The sequence below is a fragment of the Trachurus japonicus genome, chromosome 4 (genome assembly GCF_045865225.1).
Source record: "Trachurus japonicus isolate A0001 chromosome 4, Traja_1.0".
NCBI classification, from domain to species: Eukaryota; Metazoa; Chordata; class Actinopteri; order Carangiformes; family Carangidae; genus Trachurus; species Trachurus japonicus.
In genome coordinates this window covers 35,785,673-35,798,086 of record NC_140910.1, presented here as the reverse complement: position 1 = coordinate 35,798,086, position 12,414 = coordinate 35,785,673, and the positions used below count along the sequence as shown (strand labels likewise).

Here is a 12,414-nt window from a genome sequence, read left to right as displayed (position 1 = left end):
AATTCGATTCGTATCTCGATTTCTAAACACCACCCGGCCGGAGAGCTGCTCGGCCGGCCAACCTCCGTCGTCATCCCGGGGGAGAAAAGACCATCGCTAATTAACTTACCCGCAGGTTTTTAGAGGTTTACCGCCGGGTAGTTACATTCTTTTTAGGAGATAAATGTTGGTCTCATTTACAGCTGCAACAATTAATCGATTAATCGAACAATAATCGATTATTAAATGAATCGTCAACTATTTTGATAATCGAATAATCGGTTTGAGTAGTTCTTGAAGAAAAGAAAGTCCAGATTCTCTGATTCCAGCTTCTTCAATGTGAATATTTCTGGTTTCTTTGTTCCTTTATGACAATAAACTGAATCTCTCTTTGGTTTGTGGACAAAACAAGACATTAGAGGACGATGTCGTCTGGTGGTTTGAGAAACGCCGATTGATATTTTTCGACATTTTCTAACATTTTATTGACCAAACAACTAATCGATTAATCGTTTAAATAATCGACAGATAATCGATAATGGAAATGATCGTTACACTGCAAAAACTCTACATCTTACCTAGAATATTTGTCTTATTTCTAGTCAAAACAAATCTCATTCCACTTAAAATAAGACTCATCACATAAAAAGCAGCTTGTTTTTAGACACTTTTTACTTCTTTCAAGCAGATTTTCACTTGAAATAAGTAGAAAAATCTGATGGTGGAGCAAGTTTTTCTTTCTTATTACAAACACAAAAAACTTGCTTTTACTGGCAGATTTTTCTACTTATTTCAAGTGAAAATTAGTTTGAAACAAGTGAAAATGATCTAAAAACAAGTTCATTTTCAGGTGATGAGTCTAATTTTAAGTGGAAAGAGATTAGTTTTGACTAGAAATGAGACATTTTGACAAGAAATAAGACAAATATTCTTGGAAAGATGTAGAGTTTTTGCAGTGTAGTTGCAGCCCTAGTCTCTGACCTTTATCCAGGGAGCGCTCCAGGACTCGGGGCTTCTTCCTGACCACGGTGAGGACGACGGTCTGACCCGTCTGCTTCATCACCTGCAGCACCTCCTGATTGGTCAGACCGTGGAGACTCACGCCGTCCAGCTGAGGAGACGGAGGAAGAAGAAGGAGGAGAAGGAGGAGAAGAAGGAGAAGACACAGAGGGAAGAAACAACAGGTTGGCTCAACTCCAACTTGTTACATGTTTTATGAAATGTGAAGTAAAAGTTGGAGTTTATCTTTGGTCCTTCACCCTTTAAAATGAATAGTTCAACATTTTGGCAAACTGGCCCATTACCATAATCCCTATAGTCATAGCAGTAGGTTCGTTACCTTTAATTGTCGGTGCAAGCTGTTTTTAGAACGGCGGAGCAGAGCCGTGAGCTGCTCAGAGCTACGCTACGGAGACTCATTATGGGATTTCTTGGTTTCCCTCATCATCAAACTCCTCAAATACACAATCCAACAACTCCACAACGCTCTGGTGGACAAGTTGTGAGCTGCACATTCACCACGCTATGAGATAATAACACAACGTTACCAGACAGAGTTGTTTTAGAGGGAAATTCATGCAAAACCACTGATGCACGTTGCCTTCAGGGACAGTTTTTCATCAACAGTCTCTGTGTTTCCCTCTAAAACAACTCTGTGTGGTAACGTTGTGTTATTATCTCATAGCGTGGTGAATGTGCAGCTCACAACTTGTCCACCAGAGCGTTGTGGAGTTGTTGGATTGTGTATTTGATGAGTTTGATGATGAGGGAAACCTATAAGAAATCCCATAATGAGCCTCCGTAGCGTAGCTCTGAGCAGCTCACGGCTCTGCTCCGTCGTTCTAAAAACAGCTTGCACCGACAATTAAAGGTAACAAACCTACTGCTACGACTATAGGGATTATGGTGATGGGCCAATCTGACTAAATGTTGAACTATCCCTTTAACCACACACACACAGGCCCTTACAGCGATGAGTCGGTCGTGGACTCGGATGTTTCCACTGTGATCTGCAGCGCTGCCTGGCACCACCTGCTTGACAAACACTCCTACGGCGTCTGGAGAGACAGAGACACAGACACTTAAACCTCAGACAAGCTCTGAGAAACGTTTCAAATGTGACGACCCTTCACAGTAAAAGCCCTGAAGCTCCTTCAAAATAAAGAAGCTTTCACAATAAAAGCACCACAGCTCTTTCAGCAGCAACGCCTCTCTCTTTAGATTCCAAGCTTCTATTGTGAAGGAGACAAGAGTTTAAATCCATTTTGGGAACAGTTGTGAGTTTTTTGTGTATTTCCAGTGATGTGGGGTTTTGTTTTTACTTTTCCCTTTAAATTAGTGCAGATTTAATTAGATATTGCCTAATTTACATATTTAAACATACAATTTGACAAAACTTGTAATACAAAAGATATTTGTCTTAATGTAAGCGATAAACTTGGGAAGTTTCATGGTGATATCTGTTAGTTAAAAATTTTACCCTATTCACCTCTGGTGTCCCACCAGGCTTCCTATCCATCTTGGACGCCATCTTGAAAATAACTCCTTTCTAGTGGTCAAACTTTGGTAAACTTTTAGTATGTTATTAAGGACATCTAATACTATAAAAAACAACTGAGAAACCTTTTGTTAGAATTTTTTTGGGGTCAAGTCATATTTGCACCTGACTATTTGTTGAGTCTTCCTCTGTGTTTCTATGGTCTGGAGGTTGTGTGTGTGTGTGTGTGTGTGTGTGTGTGTGTGTGTGTGTGTGTGTGTGTGTACCTTGGCTGGTCAGAGGGTTGTAGCCGATGATGGAGATGCCCAGACTCTGTCCGTCCTTCTTGGTCAGAGAAACCTCGTGGATCTCATATCCCTCCAGGTTGGGCTGAAACACACACACACACACACACACACACAGAGGAAACACACTTTGAGAGAGAGCAGCGAGAGGACACACACTCTCATCCAAGGGTTTTATAGTTTTAAATGTTTCATTAGTTTTGATTTTTATTTATTTTCTCAGTTTGCTTTTTTATTTCAGTTAATTTGTTCAACAAGTGATGAATCAGTTTTAGTTTAGTTTTTATTTAGTCTTAGTTTTTATTTAGTCTTAGTTGTAGTTTTTATTTAGTCTTAGTCTTAGTTGTAGTTTTTATTTAGTCTTAGTTGTAGTTTTTATTTATAATAATAATAATAATAATAATAATAATAATAAACTTTATTTCTATAGCACCTTTCAAAACCAAGGTTACAAGGTGCTTCACAAAATACAAATACAATATCATTGAAACAATAAAGCAATTAGAAAGTAAGAAAGCATCATACAGAAAAACAGTAAACAGGCATAAGATAAAATAGTGGAAATGGATAAGACAATAGAGAAAAAAACAAAAAACAAAAACAAAAACATTAAGATTATTACACAAATGCCAGTCGGTACATGTGGGTTTTTAAAAGCTTTTTAAAATGATGCACAGACTCAGCTGATATGATGCCGAGGGGGAGCTTGTTCCACAGCAATGGAGCTAAAACAGAAAAAGCACGATCTCCCTTAGTCCTGAGTTTTGAACGTGGGACAACTAGCAACATCTGATTTTCAGATCTGAGGGATCTTGATGCTACATACGGGGTTAAGAGTTCTGAGATGTACAGTGGAGCTAGACCATGAAGGGATTTGTATGTGATTAAGAGGATTTTGAACTGAATTCTGTAACGGACAGGGAGCCAGTGTAAAGTTGCGAGGACTGGGGTGACTGGGGTGATTTAGTCTTAGTCTTAGTTGTAGTTTTTATTTAGTCTTAGTTGTAGTTTTTATTTAGTCTTAGTCTTAGTTGTAGTTTTTATTTAGTCTTAGTCTTAGTTGTAGTTTTTATTTAGTCTTAGTCTTAGTTTTTATTTAGTCTTAGTCGTAGTTGTTCAGGTTTTAGGAGAAAGCCTCTGTCAGACATTGACAAGAAAACTACCACTAAGCTGCTGTTTTCTGATGAAACTTTACTTTACTGCAGTTTAGCATCAAACCTGGAGCTTTTAGTTAGTCTCTTTTTTGGAAAAACTGTCATTTTTATTTTGTTTCAATGTACTAATTATGTTTTCTCTTCTAGTTTTAGTTCTAGTGAACTATAATAACCCCCGTCCCTCCTCTGGCCTCTCACCGTCTTGCTGGCGCGGCGCTGCGGGTCGGCGTTGGGGCCGGCGTTGGGGCGCTGCAGGGGCAGGTCGGGGGGACGTGAAGGCGTTAAGGAGGAGACAGGGGCGGAGTCAGGAGGAGGTGGGGGGGCCGGGCCCAGCGTTGACCTCTGACCCCGTGGATCCCTGGCGATCACCATGGTGACGTGAGTCCCGCAGCCCTGCAGCACCTTCACCACCTGGTCGCTGGTCAGGCCGCCGGTCGCCGTCGGCCCGATGCGCAGGATGTGGTCGCCGGTGCGGAGACGCCCGTCCTGATTGGAGGAGAGGAGGCGATGATTGTCAAAGTTTAAAGGGATACGCCAACATTTTTTTTTTTTTCATGTCTTGCCTCACTCCCGAGTCCATGACCAGCAGATAGACACCATCCTTTCCACTGTGCGTGTAGTAACAAGGGAGATAGAGCCGTATCGCTGTAATTAGCTTAGCTCAAACACTGGAAGTGTATAGGTAGTGTTAGCCTGCCTCCACCTAAAGTCGCTAATTAGCTTAGCTCAAACACTGGAAGTGTATGGGTAGTGTTAGCCTGCCTCCACCTAAAGTCGCTAATTAGCTTAGCTCAAACACTGGAAGTGTATGGGTAGTGTTAGCCTGCCTCCACCTAAAGTCGCTAATTAGCTTAGCTCAAACACTGGAAGTGTATAGGTAGTGTTAGCCTGCCTCCACCTAAAGTCGCTAATTAGCTTAGCTCAAACGCTGGAAGTGTATGGGTAGTGTTAGCCTGCCTCCTACCTAAAGTCGCTAATTAGCTTAGCTCAAACACTGGAAGTGTATAGGTAGTGTTAGCCTGCCTCCACCTAAAGTCGCTAATTAGCTTAGCTCAAACACTGGAAGTGTATAGGTAGTGTTAGCCTGCCTCCTACCTAAAGTCGCTAATTAGCTTAGCTCAAACACTGGAAGTGTATGGGTAGTGTTAGCCTGCCTCCTACCTAAAGTCGCTAATTAGCTTAGCTCAAACACTGGAAGTGTATGGGTAGTGTTAGCCTGCCTCAGCTGAAATCAGCAGTCAGAAGCTGATTTCATTTTAGCTCTAAACTCTGTAAATATTTCACTTTATCCACATTTCAAACATGTTTAGGTGAGAAAGTAGCCGTTTAGATCAGCAGTGTGTCGTTAATTTGTCTAAATACCAGCTGTCTACAATTTTGTTCAGACGAATTTGGCGCTACTCAAGCTAGCCGTCGTGACCAACGCACTTCCAGTGACTTTCACAAAAATAAAACACCCGTTGCCCTTTACATACAGAAAACCATGACGATAGAATTTGTGCTTTTACTTTGAAATAGGAAGCTAACCTACCCTCGATGTAGCTAGCTTGAACCAAAATAGAGCGTCTTTGATGGTGTCTATCTGCTGGTCATGGACTCGGGAGTGAGGCAAGACACGAAAACAAAAAAAAATGTTGGCATATCCCTTTAATGTTGTTATTCTGTTGCACTGTGGTTCGAGTCTGACCTGATCCGCCACGCTGTTGGGGACGATGGTGCGGACCACCACGCCCATCGTCTTCCCGCCCACGATGCCGAAGCCCAGACCGGACCCATCGTTGACCAGCTCGATCTCCTCCATGTGGCCCCACTGGTCCTTTAACAAGCAGAACAATTAACACAACAATGATGTCATTCTCATTAAAGGCCCAGTCTGTAACTTATTTGTCTTTTTCTGATCAAAAATCAAACCTGTCTTTCATAAATCCGTATTTGACTGAAGGTGAATCACAGCTGCATCCAGATGAAAGCTTTCTGGTTCCTTAGAATGAGTTGTTACAAGTCGTTACAGATACAGAAGTGGGCGACGCACCGAACCGAGGCGGCCATGTTGCATCGTGACCGTAGGTAACCACGGAAACGGCCTGTTAAAACTGTCACCACTGTGTAGTGTGAGGAAGGACGGAGGCACCGGTGTTGCATTCAGGTGCAGTCAGGCAGACGGCCGTCGGCAAACCAACCGGATGTCATTTTACTAAAACAATACCACATCACCATGACAACATGTTGTCAGACCACTTGTTTATCCTGTTACATGCAGCGTCTGTTGTCTGTCTGACGTCTGCCCCATTTCACCTGAATGCAGCATCAAGAATACGTTCAGATATGCAACCGCACCGCTAGATGGGGGGATTCCTACGTACTGTACCTTTAAAGCTCCATGAGAACATCTAAAAACCATCTCAGTGTAGTTTTCCATCTGGAGCTCGTTGTCTAGTAACAACAGGTCGGTGTCAGCCAATCAGAAGAGAGGAGGAGGCTCTGAGTCTCTCTTCTGATTGGCTGACTGTTTTCTAAAGTGATCCAATAAAAAACAGAGCAGATTTCAGAATAAAACACTCGGAGAAACTAGACTTGTAGTTCTCGAGACCGGTCTTGGTCTCGAGACCGGTCTCGAGACCGCTTTTTCGTGGTCTTGGTCTTGTCACGGCCTCGACAGTCTTTGGTCTCGGTCTTGTCTCGGTCTCGGGTCTCTCGGTCTCGCAATGTCTCGGACTGGCAGCGCGGTCTCGAAGGGAATGTAACCTATCCAGGCAGGCAAGGACAGTTTTTTTTTAAATACAGATTTATACGCCCCCTTCAAGTACCAATCACATACATTTTGTGACACAGACGGCGGCGCTTGTCCTCTCACGCTTCCCCTCCCTCCTCCTCCCCCCTCCCCCCTCTGAAGCCTCTGAAGCACGGTCAAGATCTATGAAGGAGGACGCAAAATGTCGGCGAATTCGTCAGTCATCAGGTTCGGTTTTACAGACCATAAAGAGTTTGTTTGCCACACAACTAACAATTGTTATTTTGTTAGATGACTTTAGGACTATAGTCATGTCAGTCCTTAACAGCACTCAAGAGTCAATCCTCAAATAGTGTAGTACGGTGTGGTCATGCAATTGCTACACATACTAGATTTTTAGTCAATTGATGAAAACATTTATAGTGAGTTCACACACAAGACATGTACTGTCACTGTATTATTGTGCCTGTAGTTGAAATAATACATTTCTCATACTAAGCAGCTGAACCCAATATGGTGCTTATGTTCTACAACTCATGCAAAATGGCAAAAACAACTTTTTTTTTGGTCTCGGTCTCGGTCTTGGTCTCGAGCTGAACTGGTCTTGGTCTTGACTTGGTCTGTCTTGGTCTTGGTCTTGGTAGTGTCTTGGTCTTGATACTGTCTGGTCTTGGTAGTGTCTTGGTCTCGGTTTAGGCGGTCTTGACTACAAGTCTAGGAGAAACTTAAAATCCTGCAAAGTTGTTGTTGGTTGGATGGTGAGTTCAGGTGGTGAGGGGGCGGGGCTTAGTTGTGACATCACAAAGTGACAGGAAGTCCTGACGGCTGGTTGGAGCTTTAATACAAACATCTACCTTTATACTGAAGGAGCTTTAACACAAACATCTACCTTTATTTTGAAGGAGCTTTAACACAAACATCTACCTTTATTTTGAAGGAGCTTTAACACAAACATCTACCTTTATTTTGAAGGAGCTTTAGCACAAACATCTACCTTTATTTTGAAGGAGCTTTAACACAAACATCTACCTTTATTTTGAAGGAGCTTTAACACAAACATCTACCTTTATTTTGAAGGAGCTTTAACACAAACATCTACCTTTATTTTGAAGGAGCTTTAGCACAAACATCTACCTTTATTCTGAAGAATCTTTAACACAAACGTCTATCCTTTATTTTGAAGGAGCTTTAACACAAACATCTACCTTTATTTTGAAGAAGCTTTAACACAAACATCTACCTTTATTTTGAAGGAGCTTTAACACAAACATCTACCTTTATTTTGAAGGAGCTTTAACACAAACATCTACCTTTATTTTGAAGGAGCTTTAACACAAACATCTACCTTTATTTTGAAGGAGCTTTAGCACAAACATCTACCTTTATTCTGAAGAATCTTTAACACAAACGTCTATCCTTTATTTTGAAGGCGCTTTAGCACAAACATCTACCTTTATTTTGAAGAAGCTTTAACACAAACATCTACCTTTATTTTGAAGGAGCTTTAGCACAAACATCTACCTTTATTCTGAAGAATCTTTAACACAAACGTCTATCCTTTATTTTGAAGGCGCTTTAACACAAACATCTACCTTTATTTTGAAGGAGCTTTAATACAAACATCTACCTTTATTTTGAAGGAGCTTTAGCACAAACATCTACCTTTATTCTGAAGAATCTTTAACACAAACGTCTATCCTTTATTTTGAAGGCGCTTTAACACAAACATCTACCTTTATTTTGAAGGAGCTTTAATACAAACATCTACCTTTATTTTGAAGGAGCTTTAACACAAACATCTACCTTTATTCTGAAGGAGCTTTAACACAAACATCTACCTTTATTTTGAAGGAGCTTTAACACAAACATCTACCTTTATTTTGAAGGAGGATTAATACAAACATCTACCTTTATTTTGAAGGAGGATTAACACAAACATCTACCTTTATTTTGAAGGAGGATTAACACAAACATCTACCTTTATTTTGAAGGAGGATTAACACTAACATCAACCTTTATACTGTATGGAGCTTTAATACAAACATCAACTTTTATTTTGAAGGAGCTCTAATACAAACATCTACCAATAATACCGTATGGAGCTTAAAAGTTAGAAAAACTTGTATGTTTTTGTAAATATTCCATATGAAACCGGTTTTATTATCTTCCAGCTGTGTCCGTGTATGGACAGATGTTGGAAAACCGTTTAAACAACTTGATTAAAGTTAATAAGATGCGTTTGAGGAATCAGAGTTAATGTGATTGAGAGGATTTTCCTTCAGTCGGAGCGAAGCAGAACGAGTCGATTCAGCTTTTTTTTTCCCCTTTGGGCAGATCGATGTGGATCAAGCGGCTTGGTGAATTATCCGTTGTTGCTGCTGTTGTAATTATTTGTATTTTTGCCTCTTCTCTCCTGTGCTGCTGGTGGCGGAGCGGCAGACTGTCTGAGCTGCTGCTGCTGCTGCTGCTGCTGCTGACTATCAGTCCTGAGGTGAAAGGTCCTTAAAGTGGAGCTCAGCAGGTAATTACCAGCCCAGTGCATTTCCTCCTGCTGATACCAGCTGCTGATCAATGAGGCTGCAGCAGCACGGCCCGGCTAACGCTAACACACACACACACACACAGACACACACACACACACAGACACACACAGAGAGAGGCTGTGTTTATGAAGTGTTTGTAATCAGAGGTGGCCGTGGTCTCTGATCTGATAGAGCAGCTCCTTCTCTCTCTACGCTGCCTCTGATGGACTCAGAGTCGATGCAGCAGAGCTTCAGTCTCGGCCCCGTCACCGTCACCGCGGCGACGCTCTGAGGACCAGCGGTGTAGTCTATGTGATACTCACACTGAAAATGCATTATACTTCAGCATACCCAGTACAACAAAACTATCTAACTAAAGTAAATGTCAGGGTTCAAGGGGGTCCCCAACTTTTTCTGGACATTTTACCACTTTTTCCTAAAAAAATGTCACTTTTTAAACTTTTTCCTAAGAATTTTTTCACTTTTTTTTCCTTTTTTTTTGTTGTTGAAATTTTTACCACTTTTTCTAGAATTCTTGAGTAATTTGGGACCCGGCCGGGCCCAGCCCGAAGGAGCGACGTGGGCCCGCCTTCCAGTAGGCCCACCACCCGCAGGAAGGACCATGAGGGGCCGGTGCCGTGTGTTTTGGGTGGCAGCCGTGGGCGGGGGCCCCGGCGACCCAATCCCCGGACAACGACTCTGGCTCTAGGGACATGGAATGTCACCTCGCTGGGGGGGAAAGAGCCTGAGCTCGTGCGGGAGGTTGAGAGGTACCGGCTAGAGATAGTCGGGCTCACCTCCACACACAGCCTGGGCTCTGGAACCCAACTCCTTGAGAGAGGCTGGACTCTCTTCCACTCTGGAGTTGCCCATGGTGAGAGGCGGTGAGCTGGTGTGGGCTTGCTCATAGCCCCCCAGCTCAGCCGCCATGTGTTGGAGTTCTCCCCACTGAACGAGAGGGTCGCTTCCCTGCGCCTTCGGGTCGGGGATCAGTCTCTCACTGTTGTCTCGGGCTACGGGCCGAATGGCAGTGCAGAGTACCCGGCCTTCCTGGAGGCCCTGGGAGGGGTGCTGGAAGGTGTCCCAACTGGGGACTCCATCGTTCTGTTGGGGGACTTCAATGCTCACTAGGCAGTGACAGTGTTACCTGGAGAGGTGTGACTGGGAGGAACGGCCTCCCCGATCTGAACCCGAGTGGTGTTCTGTTATTGGACTTCTGTGCTAGTCACAGTTTGTCCATAACGAACACCATGTTCAGGCATAAGGGTCCATCAGCGCACGTGGCACCAGGACACCCTAGGGCGGAGGTCAATGATCGACTTTGTAGTCGTGTCATCTGATCTCCGGCCGTATGTCTTGGACACTCGGGTGAAGAGAGAGGCTGAGCTGTCAACTGATCACCACCTGGTGGTGAGTTGGATCCGCTGGCAGGGGAGGAAGCCGGTCAGACCTGGAAGACCCAAGCGTATCGTGAGGGTCTGCTGGGAACGTCTGGCAGAATCCCCTGTCAGGGAGGTCTTCAACTCCCACCTCCGGGAGAGCTTTGACCAGATTCCGAGGGAGGCCGGAGACATTGAGTCTGAATGGACCATGTTCTCCACTTCCATTGTTGACGCGGCCGTCCGGAGCTGTGGCCGTAAGGTCGCGGCGGTAATCCCCGAACCCGGTGGTGGACACCGGAAGTAAGGGATGCCGTCAAGCTGAAGAAGGAGTCCTACCGAGCCTGGCTAGCTCGGGGGACCCCCGAGGCAGCTGACGGGTACCGGCAGGCCAAGCGGACGGCAGCCCGGGCGGTCACGGAAGCAAAAACTCGGGTCTGGGAAAAGTTCGGGGAGGCCATGGAGGAGGACTACCGGTCGGCCTTGAGGAAATTCTGTCAAACCATCCGACGCCTCAGGAGGGGGAAGCAGTGCTCCACCAACACTGTTTACAGTGGAGGAGGGGAGCTGTTGACCTCGACTGGGGATATCGTCGGACGGTGGAAGGAATACTTCGAGGATCTCCTCAATCCCACTGACACGCCTTCCGTCGAGGAAGCAGAGGCTGAGGATTCAGAGGTTGACTCATTCATCACCCAAGCTGAAGTCACTGAGGTAGTCCGGAAGCTCCTCAGTGGCAAGGCACCGGGGGTGGATGAGATCCGCCCTGAGTACCTCAAGTCTCTGGATGTTGCGGGGCTGTCGTGGCTGACACGCCTCTGCAGCATCGTGTGGCAGTCGGGGACAGTGCCTCTGGACTGGCAGACCGGGGTGGTGGTCCCTCTCTTCAAAAAGGGGGACCGGAGGGTGTGTTCCAACTACCGGGGATCACACTCCTCAACCTCCCGGGGAAAGTCTATTCCAGGGTGCTGGAGAGGAGAATTCGGCCGATAGTCGAACCTCGGATTCAGGAGGAACAATGCGGTTTTCGTCCTGGCCGTGGAACACTGGACCAGCTCTACACCCTCCGCAGGGTGCTCGAGGGTGCATGGGAGTTTGCCCAACCAGTCCACATGTGTTTTGTGGACTTGGAGAAGGCTTTCGACCGTGTCCCACGTGGCATCCTGTGGGAGGTGCTCCGAGAGTATGGGGTCGGAGGCCCTCTGCTGAGGGCTGTACGGTCCCTGTATGACCGGAGCAGGAGCTTGGTTCGCATGGCGGCAGTAAGTCAGACCTGTTCCCGGTGCGTGTTGGACTCCGGCAGGGCTGCCCTTTGTCACCGGTTCTGTTCATTATTTTTATGGACAGAATTTCTAGGCGCAGCCAAGTGCCGGAGGGGGTACGGTTTGGGAGCCACTTGATTTCATCTCTGCTTTTTGCGGATGATGTGGTCTTGTTGGCTCCCTCGAGCCAGGACCTTCAGCATGCACTGGGGCGGTTTGCAGCCGAGTGTGAAGCAGCTGGGATGAGAATCAGCACCTCTAAGTCCGAGGCCATGGAAAAAGGTGGCTTGCACCCTCCAGGTCGGGGGAGAGTTCCTGCCTCAGATGGAGGAGTTTAAGTATCTTGGGGTCTTGTTCACGAGTGAGGGGAGAACGGAGCGCGAGATCGACAGGCGGATCGGTGCGGCGGCCGCAGTAATGCGGTCGTTGTATCGGTCCGTCGGGATGAAGAAGGAGCTGAGCCGAAAGGCAAAGCTCTCGATTTACCGGTCGATCTACGTTCCCACCCTCACCTATGGTCATGAACTCTGGGTCATGACCGAAAGAACGGGATCCCGGATACAAGCGGCCGAAATGAGTTTCCTCCGCAGGGTGGCGGGGCGCTCC

The 12,414-nt window shown here is 45.4% G+C and overlaps 1 protein-coding gene across 3 annotated transcripts in view; it reads right to left on the bottom strand.

Moving 5' to 3' along the window:
* Positions 1–12,414, bottom strand: part of patj (PATJ crumbs cell polarity complex component) — a 193,416-nt gene that overhangs the window by 159,096 nt on the left and 21,906 nt on the right. For all 3 annotated transcript variants that reach the window (XM_085775262.1, XM_085775264.1, XM_085775265.1), the window contains exons 6-10: positions 5,602–5,730; positions 4,113–4,400; positions 2,743–2,845; positions 1,948–2,036; positions 961–1,090 (exon numbers count right to left, since the gene is read on the bottom strand). In XM_085775262.1, coding sequence (XP_085631388.1) covers positions 961–1,090; positions 1,948–2,036; positions 2,743–2,845; positions 4,113–4,400; positions 5,602–5,730 — 739 coding nt within the window. The remainder of the gene's footprint in view (positions 1–960; positions 1,091–1,947; positions 2,037–2,742; positions 2,846–4,112; positions 4,401–5,601; positions 5,731–12,414) is intronic.